At 44.8% G+C, this 21,632-nt stretch overlaps 1 protein-coding gene across 1 annotated transcript; it reads left to right on the top strand.

Moving 5' to 3' along the window:
- The first annotated feature begins 1,079 nt into the window (after positions 1–1,079).
- sec11c (SEC11 homolog C, signal peptidase complex subunit) lies at positions 1,080–20,865 on the top strand. Its single transcript, NM_001005129.2, is given in 6 exon segments — positions 1,080–1,217; positions 8,191–8,300; positions 9,067–9,216; positions 11,776–11,895; positions 18,784–18,841; positions 20,572–20,865. Coding segments are annotated over 6 exon segments (534 nt in total). The 5' UTR covers positions 1,080–1,175; the 3' UTR covers positions 20,626–20,865.
- The last annotated feature ends 767 nt before the right edge of the window (positions 20,866–21,632 follow it).

Raw genomic sequence — 21,632 nt, 5'->3', positions numbered from 1 at the left:
ATCGTCAGATCCGCCACACACCAGTCAGGGCTGAATCGGCAGGTAAGGATGTAGAAACAATAGGATTTCTACCTCCTTCTGCCGATTCAGCGCTGAAGGGAGATTTTGGTCAGGCGCCTTCTATGGCGCCCAATCAAAATTTTCAAACTGGTCCAATCGGCGAGTCAGCTGATATCAGCAGCTTCCTGCGATATTGGTCGACTCGCCGACATACCATACACGCACCGCATATCGTACGAAACGAGGTTACGTACGATATTATCGGTGTGTGTATGGCCACCTTTACTCTAGCAACCAGGCAGTTGTTTGAATGACAGACTGGAAGATGCAGAGGGCTAGAACAGAAAGATCAGCAAGAGTAAATATCTAGACTGGATCGCCATTCTACAGTTATGAAACCAACAATAAATTGCACTTAAATATGATTCTAAAGATGCCGTTTCCCTACAAATCTCCAGACTGTGGGCAGATAATATTTTTCCATCTTTATAACCATGTCCCTAATAACTCCAACTGCCAGCAGTGAGAGGCTTGGGAACCTACAGCTGAATAAGTACCCAGGCCATTCAGCTCCTGATATTCCCTGTAGGACTGACAGAACCAGATGCAGTGCCTGGAAGGTTGGCCATTGGCCCCTAGCATTGCAGGTAGGCTGGGGGGCCCCAGGTAACTGACCCTACCCCAACTGAGCAGCTGGTCACTAGGGGAAATACATTATATTCCTCTCTGCTCATTATAAGGAAGCTGCTTAATTCAGCCCCAGGCAGCCATGTCTGCTTAACTGCGCTCCTAACCGCTCCTTCCGGTGTTTATTTACTCGTCCCTCCCTCCCCGCCCCCTAGAAGCCCGGTCTCTGGGGGCAGAACACGTGTTTCTCAGGGACACAATGAAACACAGCATGTAAAACTCTATTCAACCCGGGACCCGCGGTGCATGACGGGATTGGTAGTCTTTACACCGCCGGATCGCACCTAAGGGGGAGGTCTCGGAACTACACATCCCATGCTGCTTTGCTGGCGCCCTATGAAAGAGAACCACATGGATGAAGCGAAAAGCCAGAAGGGAGGGCTGGATGTTGGCAGCGGGCAGGCACCTCCTATTCCCCTGCCAGTGACTGAGCTGCCGCCCAGCCCCATGCCCCCGGCTGCCCAGCGCCTGGCATAGACACAGCCACCATGGACCTGTTCGGGGACCTTCGGAGGATGAACAAGAGGCAGGTGGGTAGCACCGGGGGCAAACAGGGCAGCCCCTACCGGCAGGGTGTAATCTCCGTATCGCAGCCGGGCACTGCCAGCTCCCTCATTCAGTTACTGCCCCTTACTGTCTCACTAACTTCATTACTTTATTCCTTACAGTAATAATGGCACTGAGTAATACGCTTTGTTATAATAATGACACATGTCTGTCCTTATCCCAGGGAACAGGTGCCTACAGCTGGGGATGCTGGGAGTTGTAGTTCAGGGATGGTTGGAAAGCTGTATGTTGTACTCAATTGGGATTGTCAGTGTGCAGTTAGAGTGAGACCAATATGCCGCTAACAGGCTGTTTTACTTTATACTCAGTTGGTTTAATAACTAAGAAAATATGTAATTTGAACAGTAGAAACAAAGTAAAGAAATGTCTAAATGCATTTTTGTATCCAGAAATTTTTTTATTATAACTTAAAATAAACAAAAATGCACTTTCATTTGTTTTCAGGTTACCATATGGCACTGCTATGCGCTATGTATGGCATTCTGCAACAGTAGGATTATATTAAAGGGGAACTGACATGATAATAGCAGTGGGATAATAGCCTCTGGGAAGGGACTGGGGCTGTGGGATAGCAGGTATAGTAGGGAGAGATGGTGCCTATAGTAGCAGTGGGGGGATAATAGCCTCTGGGAAGGGACTGGGGCTGTGGGATAGCAGGTATAGTAGGGAGAGATGGTGCCTATAGTAGCAGTGGGGGGATAATAGCCTCTGGGAAGGGACTGGGGCTGTGGGATAGCAGGTATAGTAGGGAGAGATGGTGCCTATAGTAGCAGTGGGGGGATAATAGCCTCTGGGAAGGGACTGTGGCTGTGGGATAGCAGGTATAGTAGGGAGAGATGGTGCCTATAGTAGCAGTGGGGGGATAATAGCCTCTGGGAAGGGACTGGGGCTGTGGGATAGCAGGTATAGTAGGGAGAGATGGTGCCTATAGTAGCAGTGGGATAATAGCCTCTGGGAAGGGACTGGGGCTGTGGGATAGCAGGTATAGTAGGGAGAGATGGTGCCTATAGTAGCAGTGGGGGATAATAGCCTCTGGGAAGGGACTGGGGCTGTGGGATAGCAGGTATAGTAGGGAGAGATGGTGCCTATAGTAGCAGTGGGATAATAGCCTCTGGGAAGGGACTGGGGCTGTGGGATAGCAGGTATAGTAGGGAGAGATGGTGCCTATAGTAGCAGTGGGGGGATAATAGCCTCTGGGAAGGGACTGGGGCTGTGGGATAGCAGGTATAGTAGGGAGAGATGGTGCCTATAGTAGCAGTGGGATAATAGCCTCTGGGAAGGGACTGGGGCTGTGGGATAGCAGGTATAGTAGGGAGAGATGGTGCCTATAGTAGCAGTGGGGGGATAATAGCCTCTGGGAAGGGACTGGGGCTGTGGGATAGCAGGTATAGTAGGGAGAGATGGTGCCTATAGTAGCAGTGGGATAATAGCCTCTGGGAAGGGACTGGGGCTGTGGGATAGCAGGTATAGTAGGGAGAGATGGTGCCTATAGTAGCAGTGGGGGGATAATAGCCTCTGGGAAGGGACTGGGGCTGTGGGATAGCAGGTATAGTAGGGAGAGATGGTGCCTATAGTAGCAGTGGGATAATAGCCTCTGGGAAGGGACTGGGGCTGTGGGATAGCAGGTATAGTAGGGAGAGATGGTGCCTATAGTAGCAGTGGGATAATAGCCTCTGGGAAGGGACTGGGGCTGTGGGATAGCAGGTATAGTAGGGAGAGATGGTGCCTATAGTAGCAGTGGGGGGATAATAGCCTCTGGGAAGGGACTGTGGCTGTGGGATAGCAGGTATAGTAGGGAGAGATGGTGCCTATAGTAGAAGTGGGATAATAGCCTCTGGGAAGGGACTGGGGCTGTGGGATAGCAGGTATAGTAGGGAGAGATGGTGCCTATAGTAGCAGTGGGGGGATAATAGCCTCTGGGAAGGGACTGGGGCTGTGGGATAGCAGGTATAGTAGGGAGAGATGGTGCCTATAGTAGCAGTGGGGGGATAATAGCCTCTGGGAAGGGACTGGGGCTGTGGGATAGCAGGTATAGTAGGGAGAGATGGTGCCTATAGTAGCAGTGGGATAATAGCCTCTGGGAAGGGACTGGGGCTGTGGGATAGCAGGTATAGTAGGGAGAGATGGTGCCTATAGTAGCAGTGGGATAATAGCCTCTGGGAAGGGACTGGGGCTGTGGGATAGCAGGTATAGTAGGGAGAGATGGTGCCTATAGTAGCAGTGGGGGGATAATAGCCTCTGGGAAGGGACTGTGGCTGTGGGATAGCAGGTATAGTAGGGAGAGATGGTGCCTGTAGTAGCAGTGGGGGGATAATAGCCTCTGGGAAGGGACTGGGGCTGTGGGATAGCAGGTATAGTAGGGAGAGATGGTGCCTGTAGTATAGTTGTAGCTGTAGGGTACTCCATGAATGGCCTGTGGATAGAAAGTAACGCAGGCTGATTTTGTACTAAGTTGCGGTATTGTGTAAAATTCTCATTATCATTAAAGGACAAGGAAAGGCAAAGTCACTCGGGGGTGCCAAAATGTTAGGCACCCCCAAGTGACTTAAAGCGCCTACCTTTTACCCCGGGCTGGTGCTCCTGTACGGAGAGAACAGCCCCAGCTCGGGGTACCTGTAGCGTTTCTTCCTTCCGGCTTCAGTGCGCGCGCATGCGCAGTAGAGTGAATAGTGGAACTTTAACAGAGAAGTTGGCTTTTTACTCTACTGTGCATGCGCCGGCCGTGGGGTCCCGGCAAAACGAAGCCGGAAGAAGGAAGCGCTGCAGGTACCCCGGGCTGGGGCTGTTTTCTACTAACAGGGGCACTAGCACGGGGTATCAGGTAAGCGATTAAAGTCACTTGGGGGTGCCTAACATTTTGGCTCCCCCAAGTGACTTAGCCTTTCCTTGTCCTTTAATAACCAAACAGGGTAGTTATGGATGTGCCACCGCGGCACTGGGTAACCAAACACTATGTACGACATCACTTTAGTAATTAGCATTTCGCACACATCTTAAGAGAACACATTTCAGTGCAGTACTGCTGGTGCCAACAATATGCCGCCCTACCGTGCCCAGAATTAGATTGATTTAACAACTGAGAGGAAAAATGGCATGAAATAAAACCAGAGAAAAAGCTTGTACTTCCCAACTCTGAATAATCCTGTAATTGCTGGTCTGGGCCCCCCGGGAGGCCTCCATACAGTCACACATACCAGCAGTTAGTCTCTTTCTCTCACTCTCTTTCTTGTTCTTTCTTTCTCTCACTCTCTCTCTCCTTTCTTTCTTTCTTTCTTTCTTTCTTTCTTTCTTTCTTTCTTTCTTTCTTTCTTTCTTTCTTTCTTTCTTTCTTTCTTTCTTTCTTTCTTTCTTTCTCTCTCTCTTTCCTTTCTTTCTCTCTCTCTCCTTTCTTTCTCTCTCTCTCCTTTCTTTCTCTCTCTCACACACATTTGCTTTCACAGCCAGTACAAGGCTGGTACCACAGACATTAGACAGCGCCACACTAAGCCCAAAGCTCAGTCCAGATTTGTTCTTAGTCCTTGGACTTCCCCCTGAGATATTGCGGTGCCGGCTCTGCCGCTCGTAGCTTTGGCCTGTATAATGCAGATATATCATGATGGCTTCAACCAAGACTTTGCTGGTATTTTGTGGGTTATTTGCTCTTGAGTGTTTACCTTTTTATAGCTTTGGGTTATGGCTTTTTCTTTTCCAGAAGCCTTAGATTTGTTGTACTGCCTGATCTTTTGATCTTGCTTTATTGATGAATGCTGGAAGGAATCTCTTTATATCAGCAATGATCTCCTGAAGGTGGCCATACACGGACCTGCCCCGTGCGTTATGCATCCGATTGGCCACTGGACATGAACGAGGGGACATACCTGTGCAAGGCCACCTCTTCGTTGTTCTGTTTTGGCCAAATGCCTAAACGGTTGGAACATTTAATTCCTTTTGGCTAACCGGCAGAAATCTTCCATCAGGGATGATAATCCACAATCTGCCGATGTGCAGGGTTATTAGTTGGAACAGTACTAAGAGTGGCCATACCTGTACTGCCCAACAAATCTGGTCATTTATGGCCATCTAAATCCAGGTTTTCTCAGAGTACATTTAAGAATCGGCTTTATAACCTACAATTTGTCTTCGAATTCGATATGCACTTTATTTTTATTGGTATTTACTTGTAGAAGGAACACATTGTATTATTCATAAATGATAAAAATGGGGACCCATATTTTAGGGATCCCTGGTGTAAGGGCTAACCAGCATACTCTGGTACAAATGAAGCCTACAAAAAGCATCATTCCCTGGCCCAGTTGTTTTATAGCTCTGTAAATTATTGGCAAGTGCTTACATTTCCAAGTCCGTTTATATTTTTTAGCATGTGGCTGATATTTTTGGGAAAGGGACAGAATTAGAGATAGTTGTTCAGAAAACAGCAAGTTAATGGAACAATAAATGTGCAATTGAAATACCCAGTGGCACTCCTACAGTATATCTGACCATAGTGACGGAGCCCAGGGCCCTGTTGAGGTGCTCATGAGGAAGATGGTTAGTGTGTGAGGGTCTGGCCTAGTTGAGGGGTACCAGAATATGGCCCAGGGCAGGATTGTCGGAATATAAGAATGTGGCTGAGGTGGGCATTGCTAATGTGAGTATGAGTTTGTTTTTGTTTTTTTTAATTTAATGGCTGCTTTAAAGGGAAACTATACCCCCAGAATGAATACTTAACCAACAGATAGTTTATATTATGTTAAGTGGCCTATTAAAGAATCTCCCCAAACTGGAATATATATATCAGTAAATATTGCCCTTTTACATCCTTTCCCTTCAGCCTCCATTTAGTGGTGCTCCCTCAGAGATCAGCTGACAGGAAGTGATGCAGCTCTACCTGTAACAGGAAGTAGTGTGGGAGTAAAAGGCAGAACTCTGCCCATTCATTGGCTGATGGGCCATGCATGTATGTGTGCCTTGGCTTGTTTGTGTGCACTGTGAATCCTATGATCCCAGGGGGCGGCCTTTAGTATTTAAAATGGCAGTTTTCTATTTAGGATTACCCAATGGCACATACTACTAATAAAGTATATTGTTATGAAAATTGTTTATTTAGATGAAGCAGGGTTTTACATATGAGCTGTTTATGCAATATATTTATATAGAGACCTACATTGCTTGGGGGTATAGTTTCCCTTTAAGGCCTAGGCCCGGTTTATTACAAGCATGTACCTATTTGCATTAGCAGGGTATTGCCACGTTCCTTTACTATCAGAATTTCTAGTGGGCTCAAGAGAACCTGTTCAAAGTGCTAAGTTATGATGTTAATTAAAAGAGCCAGAGTATAAGAATATGCCCTGTTGACAAGGGGCAGTGGGTATTTGGGAGAAGTTACAAGATAAACCCTAATAAAATTATAATTTTGGGGCTTTTTAAAAAGAAAAAGGTTCAGCATTGCCAGTAGCTTTCATGCAGTGTGAGCCAGGTTACAAAGTACCAAGTCTCCATTCATCGCTTTATCAGCTGTATAATAATCCCCCAATAGCTGTAAGGCTAAATATTGTGTTTGTGGTACAGTGAGACACTAATTCATATCACGCCGTTAGCCGTGCGTCTGTCGGACACGGGGGGGGGCACTGCAGGGAGTCAATGAGTGACTATATCATTCAGTGTGTTGGCACCTTGCCTGTTCCAGTCTCTTGGCATGGCTCGCCACTCTGTGGCTTCATTCTCAGTCCCTGCACACTGCCCCCGGTATATATATATTATATTATATTGCAGGCGCTTAGACAGCAGTTTGTGGCTTTATGGAATTCTACCTTGTTATTCTGGTCCCGGAGGAACGAGCTGGTACCGTACGATCCGTCACAGCCTTCTTAGCAGGTCGCCAGGCCTGACTTCTAGCTCCTCGCCATTCTGCTGCATTACAGCGATGCCTGGAATCGGTGGAATTGTGCTTTTTCCCCATTGCTTTAAATGGCACAATTAAAAGTGCAGGGTGGAAAAGGGGGCAAATAAACCTGCAGTAGAGTGTGAAAGTGAACCCAGCTTTTATGCATTCAAGGTATGTCTCTTTCAGTTGGGGGATCTTTATTTGCCCTCACTGTACTGTGGTGAAGGTGCCAGATCCCCCAGAAATTCAATTCACCCCTGCCAGGCCCAATAATGACAACTGGCCAGGTGTTTTGGGGCCAGCAACATGGCATATTGGCAAGATCAGTATCAGTTGCAGAGTCCATGAGCGTTTGTTTTTGTTCCCCCGCTGAGAATGCTGGGATTTGTTGTTCCCCCGCTGAGAATGCTGGGATTTGTTGTTCCCCCGCTGAGAATGCTGGGATTTGTTGTTCCCCCGCTGAGAATGCTGGGATTTGTTGTTCCCCCGCTGAGAATGCTGGGATTTGTTGTTCCCCCGCTGAGAATGCTGGGATTTGTTGTTCCCCCGCTGAGAATGCTGGGATTTGTTCAGTGGCAGGTCAGTGGCATTGGAAATTGGAGTCCAGAGCAGAAGCAAGTGGCTCAGATTTAACACTGACACTGCAGAGCTTTGGGGTATATTAGACAGAGCCAGCAGGCATGTTGCATACGGATTCTCTGTCTAATGACCTATTTATCTGCAGAACAAATTGCCGTCTGATGTTTAATAGCTCTGAGGTTTAAGCATCCGACATTAGATCAGGATCAGGAGCTTTCTGGATAAAGGGTTTCTGGATAAGGGATCCCATACCTGAATGTGTACGGCACGGATCCGAGAATAATTTGGACAGCAATTAAGTTTTCATAAACCCCCATGGGAAAAGCAAATAGGTATTGGCCCCCCAGTCCCACGGTTTGGGAACCATTATACTAGGCTTCTCAGCATCTCTATTTAGAGCTTTCCGAATGTCTAGTGTATCGCCCTAATATTTCATCTCGATGTGTCTCTCTCTATATCATGTGACCCGTTTGCCATTGTTTGTGTCTGTGCAGCTCTACTACCAGGTTCTGAATTTTGCCATGATAGTATCTTCAGCTCTAATGATATGGAAAGGCCTCATAGTGGTGACCGGAAGCGAGAGTCCAATAGTCGTCGTGCTGAGGTACGTGCCGAGTAATATTTTGTTTTGTTTACCAGGGACTGGGCTGTACTTCCACTGAAGCAGCCACTTTGGGTATGAAAATGAGTATGAGGTTTATAGAAGGCAGGAGGTGGCCAAGGTTGAAGTCGGTGGCCCTGGCACCCTCTCCACTTCTATCAGCATATATGGATTGATTGCCCCAGCCCTTTCATCCATAGCAGCCAATCAAATGTTGGCTTTCTCTGTTGGCATTTATGGGCAGCTATTGGTTGATCACTTTGGCACTCATCTAAAGGTGGCCATACACGGGCAGAATTTAGCTGCTAATTTGGCTCCTTCAGTCCAAGTCAGCAGCTTATTTGCCCTTGTATCTGGGCAAAAAGTCAGCAGCTTATTTGCCGATATCTGGGCAAAAATTAGCTAGATATTGATTGGACAGGTTTGAAAATCTTGTCAGGGTGACGACCTGTATCTAAAGTCGATGTCGCTAAACCAGCAGATCTTTCAATATACGCCCAGCTTAATAGTATGTGTGGGTCTAAAACACATCAAGGTTTTCACAGGAATCTGATCAAAACATTTTGATTGAATAAGATGACAAATCCATTTGGCCAATGTTTGTGGCCCATGGAGGTGCCCCAACCCTTGTATGGTTGCTATGGGTTACTAGACCTGAAAAAACTTTGTGCCACTTATCACTTTAGCCCCATGGAATTACAATAAGGAATGGTCTTCTTTACCTCTGTGACACTTATCCAGTCGTGCCTTGTGTCTCATTTTCACGCAGTGGCAGCATGGAGCCGGCTTTCCATCGGGGGGATCTGCTGTTCCTGACGAACTTCCAAGAAGACCCCATTCGAGCAGGCGAAATTGTAGTGTTTAAAGTGGAGGGCAGAGACATCCCGATTGTTCACAGGGTCATCAAAGTGCATGAAAAGTAAGTTGTTTGTTGATGTCTCCTTACATTTTTATGGACAACATGAAGCAAACTAACTGGCAGTTATGTCCCATATGCCCCCCCCCCCCTCAAGTCACTGATTGGTTGCTGACTGCTAACAGCTTAGAGAGCTGTAAAGGAGGAAGTGGTGTTCTGACTATTATGTTAGACATCTGCCCGCTCCAGCCTTTATAGATTACATTTGTGCCTGACTAACTATATTAAAAACTTTTTTGTTTTACTCAGTTTCATTTTTAACTGCTCCTTTGACAGATTTTGGTTCAGAAGCTGATGTTCCCCTTTAATTTAATTCCTTATACCAACAGTTGTCAGTATTTATTCCCTCGGGGGGAGGAGCAAGGATGTGGGTAGGTGCTGGGTTAGGCACATCATGAGTTCTCCTTTAATTGGGAGGGTGAGGATATTAAGAGCTTTCGGTAAGAGCCACTTATGGTTATGTTTCTGCTTAGCGATTTTGTGGAAAGTCATGTTCCCATCTCTTTAAAGCACGGTCTCTGTCCAAGCATTTTTCAGCCTGTCAGAAGGAGGCAGTTATGTGCTAGAAGAACACTCCTGTGGCTTCTACAGTGCAGCAACCACTCCACTGGTCTAAACTTCTGCCTGCACTGTGCTCGTGAGTCGGAATATTATGTGCCAAGAGCCAGAACATTTCCATTAAGCTCAGTTACGGTCTTGTACTTATAAATAAAAAAGCCATTGAGTTGTCATTGATTCTTTTTTATTGGTGGCACTTGTAAAGGGCCGTGCCACCTCAGATAATCTCCGGTGACTCAGCGCTTCCCATTAATGCCAGTGGGAGGCGCCCCTACAGCAGGCAATTTGGCTGCCGCTACAATCGGACGCCTTCAGAACTCCCACTGTGGCAGAAGCCTTGGGGGGGTGAGGCTCTGTGTGCTTAAACTCCATTGTATGGAATTTATTGCTGCTTCCCCGTACTACTTGCACATCTAGGGCAAAATGATGTTGTGTTTGCTCCGAAATAATGTAACTAATTATTAACGTGTGTGGGAAGAACATTAAGAAGTAATTGTTGAATCTAAGATATTTCTGCTTGAAGGATCTGTAATGGCTGGTGCTTTTATTACAATGGCAGTGGGGCAGTCGGTTATTGTTGGTGTGGTTATTGTTGTTGGATAGAGCCAATAAAAACATTATCATCTTTTTATTGCCTCTATCAAACAACAATAAAATAAAGGTATAATCATATCTAATTTCTGCAAAAAATGTGTCTGTAAGCTAGGGGGGAAGCGAGGAGGGGGCGAAAAAGAGTTTATTTATGTACATTGGAATGTCAGGTTTGTGCAATGTTGCTTCCGTAATCTTTTTCAGCAGGATTCGAATTCATGTCTTGTCAAACCAAATCCTTAATATCACATGACTTTGTCACATAAACACGGAAGTTGAATTTACCACACATGTACCTTCGGTAGCTTAATTTTCATATGCAAATACAGGTGCAGATTCTGTTCAGGATTCGGCTGAATCTTTCACAATGGAGTCGGGATGTGGCCAAATCCCAAAATAGTGGATTTGATGCATCGCTACTGATTGATTTTTAGCCAGACATTCGGACCACTCAAAAGTTCCCATACATTGTCCTCTCCAGTTAGAATTGGCATTTTATTGGCCTGTGTATGCTCACCTTAAACCTGTCTTGGTACAGGATCTCACCTGGGGGGGTGAAAGTAAAGATACCCAGTGTTAGTAAGATTAAACTTTAGGTAATGATTGTTATCAAGGTGAGGGAAGCACTGACCTGGGACAGTACAGATGGGGACTTATTGAAGACTGGGGACAGTTGGAGTTGGACAGAGAAGGTCTCAGAATATCTGAGAGCCCTGAGAAAGTCTAACAGGAGAAAGAAGAGAGAGGAGGTATTTGGCTCTTAAATTTAGCTGGTGAGTTGCTAAATTGGGTTGGCACTTTCATAAGAACTGAGTCGGTGGAGAGGTCCAGTACAAGACAGTATTAAGGTGGGCATACACAGGCCAATAAAAGTTTGTCCTCTTCAGTCTGAAAGCGAAGTTTATTGGCCAATGTATGGCCCGTCTGACCAGTCCCTGGCTGCAAATGAACCAGATATTTATTATAAATGTTAGAAGATCCAATTGAATGAAGGCTTTTATGAGTCTCCCTAGGCTCCATTCTGATTCAGTCTTGGCCCTGTGGCAAAACCATTGATTATTCCAGTTTGACCCAGAGCGTGAGTGACCAAACTGGGTAAAAATCTGCTCATTTGGCGACCTCACCAAGGGTGAAAGCTGAAATGTTGGACAGAACTGGGTAAAATAAATAAAAACTGAAAAAATAATGAAGATGATCCAACGCCTGTTAGAGCAACTTGCATGCTGGGATGTGTAGTTCCCACAACAGGGGTGGCACAACATACAAATCCTAAAAACAAGGCATACCCCTGGTTATGTTGGACATGGCTGGATTAAATGATAAAGGGGTTAATACTCCCTTCTATTATTGTTTCAGTACTTCTTTATTCTTCTTTTAACCAACACAGAAATTTGTGATGTTCTTCTTTTTCAGGGAGAATGGAGATATCAAATTCCTCACTAAAGGAGATAACAATGAAGTCGATGACCGAGGATTATATAAGGAGGGGCAAAATTGGCTGGAAAAGAAGGATGTTGTGGGGAGAGCGCGGGGGTAAGTCTCCATCACTGCAAAGCGTTTCAGCTAAGGGGTTAAGGAGAAATTCTCACGTATATACTGGAAGCAGAGGCAGTGATTAGCCTAGGGCTGCTCTGTAGATCCCCCTCTAGTGCCCGGATCATAGTTGTACAGTGCCCGGATCATAGTTGTACAGTGCCCGGATCATAGTTGTACAGTGCCCGGATCATAGTTGTACAGTGCCCGGATCATAGTTGTACAGTTCCCAATGCCATCAGTCTGGAGTCTGAGTAGAGGTCAATCACGTCCAAGCCCAGAGTGGCAGTCTGAGGGTTCTGGCAAATGCCAGAGGGGCAGCTGTAAGATGCCATGGATAGGAAGGGAAGGTGGGTTCTCAGATGGCACGCAACATTGTACTGGTATGTCACTGCCTGCTCCACCTTTCTCAAAGTGATAGTGACCGTGATTAGATGTTTTCTTTGAGAGCAATAATAAGTATTAATCACAAAATCACTGACAAATTATGTAGAAGGATACTACCTCCTGTAGGGGGCGAGTAGTACTGCTTTGTTCTTACTGACGTTTTTCCTTTCAGTGTTTCTGGAATACTCTGTGCTTTAAACTCATTCCCCCTTACTTATTACTGATGTATTCCTCCCTGTTTGCCTTTCCCAAGGCAAGAAGGCAGGCAAAGACCACACATAAATAATCAAGAAAAGGTTAATGAGTGGCACAGATAAGTGAAGGTACTGTGTTTTGTAGTGCGGTGGAGATTGTTATTGTATAGTCATATAGCTGAACATGAAATGGAGCGGTAGCACTGTGATAAGAATACTGACTGCACAAGAGCATTTTTCTCTAGATTTTTTGGTACAGAGACTCGTAGAAGTATAATGTATCAGATACTGTGAGCACAGACCACTTGTTCTGAAAGTACACATTTAAATACTGTAATGTAGAGGTTTGTACCGAGTCGGTTCTTACACAGGCTGGTGTGTCAGTTCTGCTTTTGGCACACCGCTCTGGTTTCCTGAAAGCAGGAGGTCGTGCAATAAAATATCAGAATATACTGTAATGTTCATGTGTTTGTAGCTTTGGCTGTGGATGAAGCAGTTCTCTGACACGCCGCAGTGATCCGTAACTGTATTTCATGAAGTGAAATGAATAAGTGGCCATTCAGCGGCAGTCATTGTGCATCTAAAGTAATGTTCCGCCTTAAGTAGATTGTTCTGGCACCTGAGACCCATTGTTAATTACAAAGAAATCGCTGCGCGGTACATTCCACGGTACATCGTTAGCCAAGGCACGTGGATGGGGTGTAGCTTTAATGATGCCATCTATGGAACGGATTGCGTTTAACTGAACCCAGCACTCCGGCATTATGTGAGCAGTGTGAACCCATATTCAGCTTTCCTTTATACAAAAACCTCTTTGTAACAGATGGGATTTAGTTTTCTTCTCAGGGCTCTGTAATTGATTCCATAGAACTGGAATGAAATGGTACATGATTCTACGTGAGAAAACATATTCTGTATATATTTAGGACATTACAGCCTGACGGGGATAGCTTGTTATGCTCAAAGAACATTCTGTCTATTTGCTATTTATGTGGGTGGTAACTGTCACTATTCTCAGAGGCCCCCGAGTCGCCACGTCTGGACTGGCATCTAGCATGAAATTGGTGGTCTATTGTGCTTTTCTGGTTCAAAGTACAGGGGTCGCCACAGGCAGTCGGGAGTCCTGGAATTAACACTTGCGCTGGGGAGGAGGCGGTGCTCTTGGGGTTCCCTAAGGCTAATGTCATATTGGGTAACACCAATTTTTCCCCTTCCTGCAATCATTGACATCAATGGCATCCATCTGTCACGTATTATATATGTTGGAACACTGATTTGCAGGTCATTTACAGATACCCCAGGCACACATTCACAAACTCTGAAAGCACTTGCACCCTGGGTGTGACTGCTCTGCAGAGCCAATAGGCATTCCGGTTTCCACCTGCCCATAGGGTGCTCCCTAAGTTGTGGAGTGGAAAGGAGGATGCCTTCATGCCCCTCCCACCCTCTCATGAATACATTGCTGCTGAATCAGTCGGCACTGCATTCATGCATACACCACTGTATCCATTCTGATTGCTGTGCTCCGTTTTGGTGCAAAAATTTGCGCCCGTTTTTTGCATTTGTGCCTCTCCCTGCATGTAATAAATGACCCTTTTATGTCTAGAATGTTTCTTTTACATTTACAAATGAGCCCGTGGCATTGGGTTAGTGATCACTGGGCTGCATGTGGCGTGGCCCTTTACATTTCCCTTTGGTCTGCGGTGTACAGAATTGCTTACAGCACATTACATCCAGTTCTCTCAGATAAAGCGCTTGTATCTCTGTGGGTATTGGACTTCTTAGCACAGACAGATCGATAATATGTATGAGAAGCTTCCGGAGAGAATTGCTGGCCCAAAAGGAATGTGTAATTTGCTGCGCGGCTCAGATGAGATTCCAGTGGAATAAAAACCCAGTGTTTTCTCTCTTGACTTGCTAGGTGGGCAGCATCAAAAAGTATGTTTTATAAAAGGGCAAAAGAGGAGAATTTATAGCGTGTAACTCAGCTGACTGCAGGGCAACCCTCGGCGAAAGCTCTTTAATCACTCCTATTAAGCACTTTACTGCTCAGTGATTTCCCAAGTAAAGACCCATGTTCCAAGCACTCAGCAGTCTGACCCAAAGGGAGCCGGAGCCGGGCCGAGCCGCTGCTTCCCTGGGTGTGTTTGGCACCCCGAGCATGAAACATTGATTAGCACCCAGCAAGGTTGGAAGGCGCCGTGTATTCTCCACATCAGTAGTCATAACATCAAGGTACATGGAAAACTCTGGGCAGAAATGGAGCATGTATGTTCGGTTCAGTACTTAGTGCAGAGGGAGGTAAAGACAGTTGCTCCGGGATACACGGATGCTGCTTTTTGTGCTGCTTAAAATACGGAAAAAAAAATCTCCTTAATTGCTTTCTGGTCATTCAAGCAAAAAAAGGTTGCAAAGATCCCCTTCGTATCTGTCTTAATGCATTGTATTTCTAGATACTTTGTCCCCTTCAGAACTACAACTCCCAGCATTCTGCTGGCAGCCAACTCGTTGTTGTGCTAGTTATGATACAGGTGAGCGAGGCCCCTGTTTGTACTTATACAAGCTGTATTATAAGGGATAATGTACCCCCTACTGTAAATGATAAGGATATTAGCAGTCACTGAGGGGTTCTGTGCCCATATAAAGGCACAAGGCTGCAGGCTGAGTTATACAGGGAACTCTGAGTATCACTCATGTATTATAAGGGATAATGTACCCCCTACTGTAAATGATAAGGATATTAGCAGTCACTGAGGGGTTCTGTGCCCATATAAAGGCACAAGGCTGCAGGCTGAGTTATACAGGGAACACTGAGTATCACTCATGTATTATAAGGGATAATGTACCCCCTACTGTAAATGATAAGGATATTAGCAGTCACTGAGGGGTTCTGTGCCCATATAAAGGCACAAGGCTGCAGGCTGAGTTATACAGGGAACTCTGAGTATCACTCATGTATTATAAGGGATAATGTACCCCCTACTGTAAATGATAAGGATATTAGCAGTCACTGAGGGGTTCTGTGCCCATATAAAGGCACAAGGCTGCAGGCTGAGTTATACAGGGAACTCTGAGTATCACTCATGTATTATAAGGGATAATGTACCCCCTACTGTAAATGATAAGGATATTAGCAGTCACTGAGGGGTTCTGTGACCATATAAAAGCACAAGGCTGCAGGCTGAGTTATACCGGGAACTCTGAGTATCACTCATGTATTATAAGGGATAATGTACCCCCTACTGTAAATGATAAGGATATTAGCAGTCACTGAGGGGTTCTGTGCCCATATAAAGGCACAAGGCTGCAGGCTGAGTTATACAGGGAACTCTGAGTATCACTCATGTATTATAAGGGATAATGTACCCCCTACTGTAAATGATAAGGATATTAGCAGTCACTGAGGGGTTCTGTGACCATATAAAGGCACAAGGCTGCAGGCTGAGTTATACAGGGAACTCTGAGTATCACTTATGTATTATAAGGGCTAATGTACCCCCTACTGTAAATGATAAGGATATTAGAAGTCACTGAGGAATTGTATATGAACACCACTTTGGAAATACATTTTTTTTAACAGTATTTCTAATAGGGATTCACCAAATCCACTATTTTAGGATCCGGTTGAACCGCGAATCCTTTGTGAAAGATTTGAATACTGAACCGAATATATGGAGATTAGGATAATGAAGGGTTAAGGACTACGCATGTGATTTTTAAGTATTTGCATGGATTCTGCTGAAAAAGACAGAATCTTGGCTGAATCCCAAACCAAATCCTGAATTCGTTACATCCCTAATTTCTAACCATAGAAAATGATTGTAAAATATATCCATTCATTCTTAAATTTCTCTTTCTAATCTTTATATTTGAATGTGCTCAGTACAGTAATTTACAGTAGAAGGTACAATATAATGTCTATGATCTATATGCTCATTTCTAGCAGTACAGGAAAGCTGAATGAATGTTTTCTGACATTTTGGGAGATGACAAATAAATTCTAATATTGCTGTCACTTTCCCCTGGTTCTGTCAGTTTACTAAACAGAACGGCAGTGATAGGGAGAGAGTCGTTCCATGTAAGGAGCCAGGGCTGTGCTGTAGGTTTAATGAGACATAAAATTGTAAACTCTTGTTTGTGCCTGTGCTTGTCTGCTGTTCCAGCCCAGGGCCCACGTTACATTCTATTTGTAGAAGGAATCTCTGGAGGAGCTCGCTGAATTTAAAATGAGTATCAAGCCATGTATTATGTATGGGAGACAATAGGTGCTGCTCAGATTGGGGGGGTATCCACCTTATGAAGGGAACATTATATACTCTTAATGTAAAGGACCCTCATTAATTCATATGGCTATAGTAACCTAAAATATTATCTCCCCTAGCTGTAGTGTTCTGAGAGTCCAACACCGTAGCATTCAGCCTGCTACCTCCATCTATTGCCTTGGGCTCCATGGGGCCCATGTATGTATGTATGTATATCTTTATTTATAAAGTGCTACTTATGTACGCAGCGCTGTACAGTACAATACATTAATACAAACGGGGGGTTATTAAGATAATAATAGATAAATACAAAGTATAACAGTAAATACAAATAAATAAAAGATAAGCGTCAAAGACACAAGAGGATGGAGGTCCCTGCCCCGTAGAGCTTACAATCTATATGGGAGGGGTAACTTACAGACACAAATAGGCAAATATAAGTGCTGTAGGTCACAGTGGGTGACATTACAATATAAGTGCTAGTTCCCAGATCAGGTGCTGGACGAGTGCTCCAAACGGCAGTCTTTAAGTTTAGTTTAAAAAAAAAAGACTGGGGGAGGATTCTCTCCGGAGGAAATCAGGGAGGGCATTCCCAATGTGAGGGGCAGCAAGGCAGAAAGGGTTAAGGTGGGAAACAGCAGTAGTAGTGGGAGGGGCAACCAAACGATTGCTCTGCGAGGAACGAAGGAGTCGGCCAGGAACGTACAGAGACACAAGGGAAGAGATGGAGTGAGGAGCAGAGGAATGGAGGGCTTTGAAGGTTAAGCGAAGGAGTTTGTAAAATATTCTGTGTTTAATAGGAAGCCATGATAAGGACTTTAGCAGGGGAAGGGCCTGAACTCTCCTGGATGAGAGGAGGAGAATTCTGGCAGCAGTATTTAATATAGACTGTAGGGGGGAGAGATGGGAGTTAGGGAGGCCGGTTAGTAGCGGGTTACAGTCCTACTGAAGCCATGGTTTATAGGACTGTTGTGAATCAAGGTAGGGAAGTTCACTCCAGCGTTAGACAGGCACACAACGGTTCTTACTGGATCGAAACGCATAAATATGCGTGTACATGAGTGCATAATGACAAAGGATATACGTATAATATAGATAATATTTCTGTGAGGGGCAGAAGTACATTAAGGAACCACTGTATCGTACATCATGTCCCTCTGGGGTTGGACTTGCCCAGTGGGCTCTGATCCTGTACTTCCTACTCCCTGCCACGCAGAGGCAACTATGAAAACATAAAAAAACTAATTAAAGATGGCCATGCAGTCCATCATGGAGGTTGGTCGGATTAATGGTGGGCAGTAAATTGCAGAAGAGTAGGAATGTGGTGCCAAGCCAATGTATTTGCTGGTGAATTTGTAATAACAAGGAAATCTGCCCCATTCCCACCGCTAATCCTCCCCTTTCTCACATTCCTAGCTACAGTACATACCAGACACGCCACTGATGTTGGCTCGACACCACCCCCTTGATATCATAACTCTGCTGTGATGTCACAGGTCCTCCAATTTACATCACAACCCTCCCCCTTGCAGTCCTGCCCCCAGCCCCATCCGGTATTGTTTCACTAAAAAGGTGGCAACCCTGTTCCATAGTCATGCAAGGCAATTCCAAAATCCCAGATGCTATTCAGTGTCCAATTGTATTGTACAAATGTATTATTGGGTACACTAGGACACATAAAGGGTCATTTACGAATGCAAGTTGCATGTAATGGTCTTTGTATCTATTTGCAAGCCCGGTGCTCCTATTGAGGGGGCTACTATGGAGCTACTGCCAGATCCAGGATGGCAATAGTTCCAGGGATCCCCAGCACCAGTTGGCACAGTTGCACTCTATTTATCACAAAGGGCAGAACTGATGCATTTGGAACCATGTGGAAGCGTGTTTGGTTGCCAGTGCCTTTAGGAATTGCATTAATATTCACTTTAGAGCATTTGTATATGATCCCTATGTTTACCCTATTCCAGCAGAGATGTTCAATACCAATATACAGTACTGCTACAATTATGTGCTGAAATAATAGCATTTATCTTGTTTTATTCCAGGTTTTTGCCATATGTTGGTATGGTCACTATTGTCATGAATGATTACCCAAAATTTAAGGTAGGTAAAGAAATCACCTTGAATATTTTTTCTTATTTGCTACTAAGATTGCAGTACTATAAACCCTGGCCATTGCTACATGATCACTGGAGAATTAACTACTAAATCGGCTTCACTGGTATTTCCTTGTACCGGTCTTTGAACAGTAGCCATGGTAGGAATGTAAGGGTATAGATGTGCAAGCTGTGGCCCCACAGATGTAGCTGCATGTGAGTCTGTAGCATGAGAGGTAGATTCTTCCTTAGAACCATATTTGATGGGATTCTCTAGCTATGAGCTTTGGGATAGCTGTGGGTCATCTAGATATCTAGATATGCTTCTTTAGCTCTAGAAGGTTTTAGAACAAAGCTACAGTGGAAATGGAATGTAATACCTTTGTGAAATATATCTGAAGCACCCACTTTTAAACAAAGGTTTTCATATCTAAATAATGGCAAGTACCCAAAAGCAGACAGTGCCGGTCTGCTGAGATTTTATGGTCACCAGCTGAAGATGTATTGGTAGGTTACCCCTGATTATACTGTAACTTTTTAGGAACCTTGGTCTAGAATAGCAAATCCACAAGAGAGATCTATATCACGTAGATGTGGCAGAGATGTGGGGCATGTGGCTACTTAGAGATGCTTCATGTTAACCCTGTTTGACTGTTGAATGGGATTGGGAAAGCTTTGTGTGCAAGGGATCTAGAGCATCTATCCTTAGAGAGGTCTGGAACATTAACCTCTGATAGCAGTTTCAAGCTTTTTGCTGTGGGAGAATTTAAAGTTGGAGCTTTATTTTATTTATGGAAGGGGATGGGGACATTACATGGAAAGGGGTTGGCACAGACCTAATGTGAGAGAAATGTGAAACATTCTAGAACATCTAGTATTATGGGAAATAAGTAACAAAATTGGTGGTAGAATTATTGTGGAACTTTTGGCGTAGGCAGAGATTTTCTTCTGACCTTGGGAGGGGTTTTAAAGTGAAAGGATTTTGTACCAGCTACTTCTAAGGGGACCTGGAGTTGGTCTGAACTAGGCTGGACAAGGAGACCATTGACCATTTTGGCCAATGGGCAAGTTGGCATGTTGAAGCCAAAACCAAATCTTTCTTGAGTCTCTATAGCAAATATTTAGGATACAGGGATTTCCATACTTTCATAGTTAATATAAGGGCTGAATTCAGTGGGGTAACAATAGAGTAAGCAGACCCCGCCTTCTCAAAGGCTTGGAGCAACAGGGGGGCCATTAGGATGAGGCTGTGGGTGACCCATGAGTTCCCACAACACATGATGCACACACAGTCGCAGATGACCCATGATTGCTTGTAGCACACGGTCGGACTGGGCCGCTGGGACAACGGTAAAAATCTCTGTGGGCCCCGGCGGCCCAGACCCGACCCCTGCGGCGCTCCCCCTGCCTGACCACTCCTGCCCCGACGCGTTAAATTTACGCGCTCGGGGAAGGACGTCTGGTGAGGGCCCTTGCGAGGGGCGTTATGGGGGGCCCTCGGGGGGGAGGCTATGGGCACAGGTCCCGATGGGCCCTCCAAACCCCAGTCCAACCCTGTTGTGGCAAGTGATTTCCTTTTTTGTGCGGGGCCTGGGTCCCCCACAATGTTTTGGGGGTTGGGGGGAGTGGAAATTTTTTTTGGTGGGGAACCTAAACTGGCTAATTTGATTGTTGAATTTCTTATGTCTGTCCAAGTATAAACTAATAACCTTTATTTTCCTTTTTGTTTTTTCACAGTATGCGGTGTTGGCCATTATGGGCGCCTTTGTACTGTTAAAGCGTGAATCCTAACACTGGAAAAAGGCATAAGAATAATAAAGGCATAATATATGACTAATATATTGTATTTTCTTCTCTGTAATAACGTAACAAATACCTGGGAACTGTCCGGACATACAAAACTCACGTTCTTCTAGATGTCACCTTTAGGTTATTTATTCAGATAACGGTTCCGTTGTACATGCTACATTTTATAATACAATGTAATATGTTTTTTCTTACAATATGACCTAATAAAACCAACAAATAACAGCTGCCTCTTACTGTTGCAATGCACGTTTTGTAAGATTAAAATAATAGCCCACAAACTCCAGCCCTTCCTAATTCCTCTACATGTTGCTACAGAGGAAGAACCCAGGAGACCACCTAGACAGCTAGAAAATGACAGCAGTTGGTCTAGCCCAGCCCATCATTTACAGCTGCCCAGTGGTACCAGTGATATATGTATGTATGTTTGTATGTATGTATAACTATTTATAAAGCGCTACAAGCCTACGATGGTCTGTACAGTTTTACAATATAGGAAAGTATGCACAAGTCTTACTTACACAAGTCTTACTTAGTCTGTAAGCTCTACGGGGCAGGGACCTCCTTCCTACTGTGTCTCATACCCCATGGCACTTACTCCCTGTGTATTTATACTTATTTATTGTATTTATTATAACACTTGTCCTCCCTGTGTGTGATTCTGTATATTGCAAGATTGTACAGTGCCGCGTACCCTTGTGGCACTTAATAAATAAAGTTATACATACATACATACATACATACAAGTAAGACATTATAAAATAATATATGTTTATTATTTACTCACACACAAGAGTAGAAGTGCCATTACACTGCAACTTCAGAGTGTCTGATTACCCAAACCCCAAAAACAGTAGCAAATTACGCCCACTGAACCCAAAGATGATGGCTAAAAAACAATGATCCATTTGCGTGATCTGATTTGAGTGGATCCGGGCAGAAGTGAGAGTTGGGATGACCCTCACCAAGATGTGGCACTAACGGATAAGAAC

This window comes from Xenopus tropicalis, chromosome 1, assembly GCF_000004195.4.
Source record: "Xenopus tropicalis strain Nigerian chromosome 1, UCB_Xtro_10.0, whole genome shotgun sequence".
NCBI lineage: Eukaryota > Metazoa > Chordata > Amphibia > Anura > Pipidae > Xenopus > Xenopus tropicalis.
This window is presented reverse-complemented; position numbering and strand designations above follow the sequence as displayed.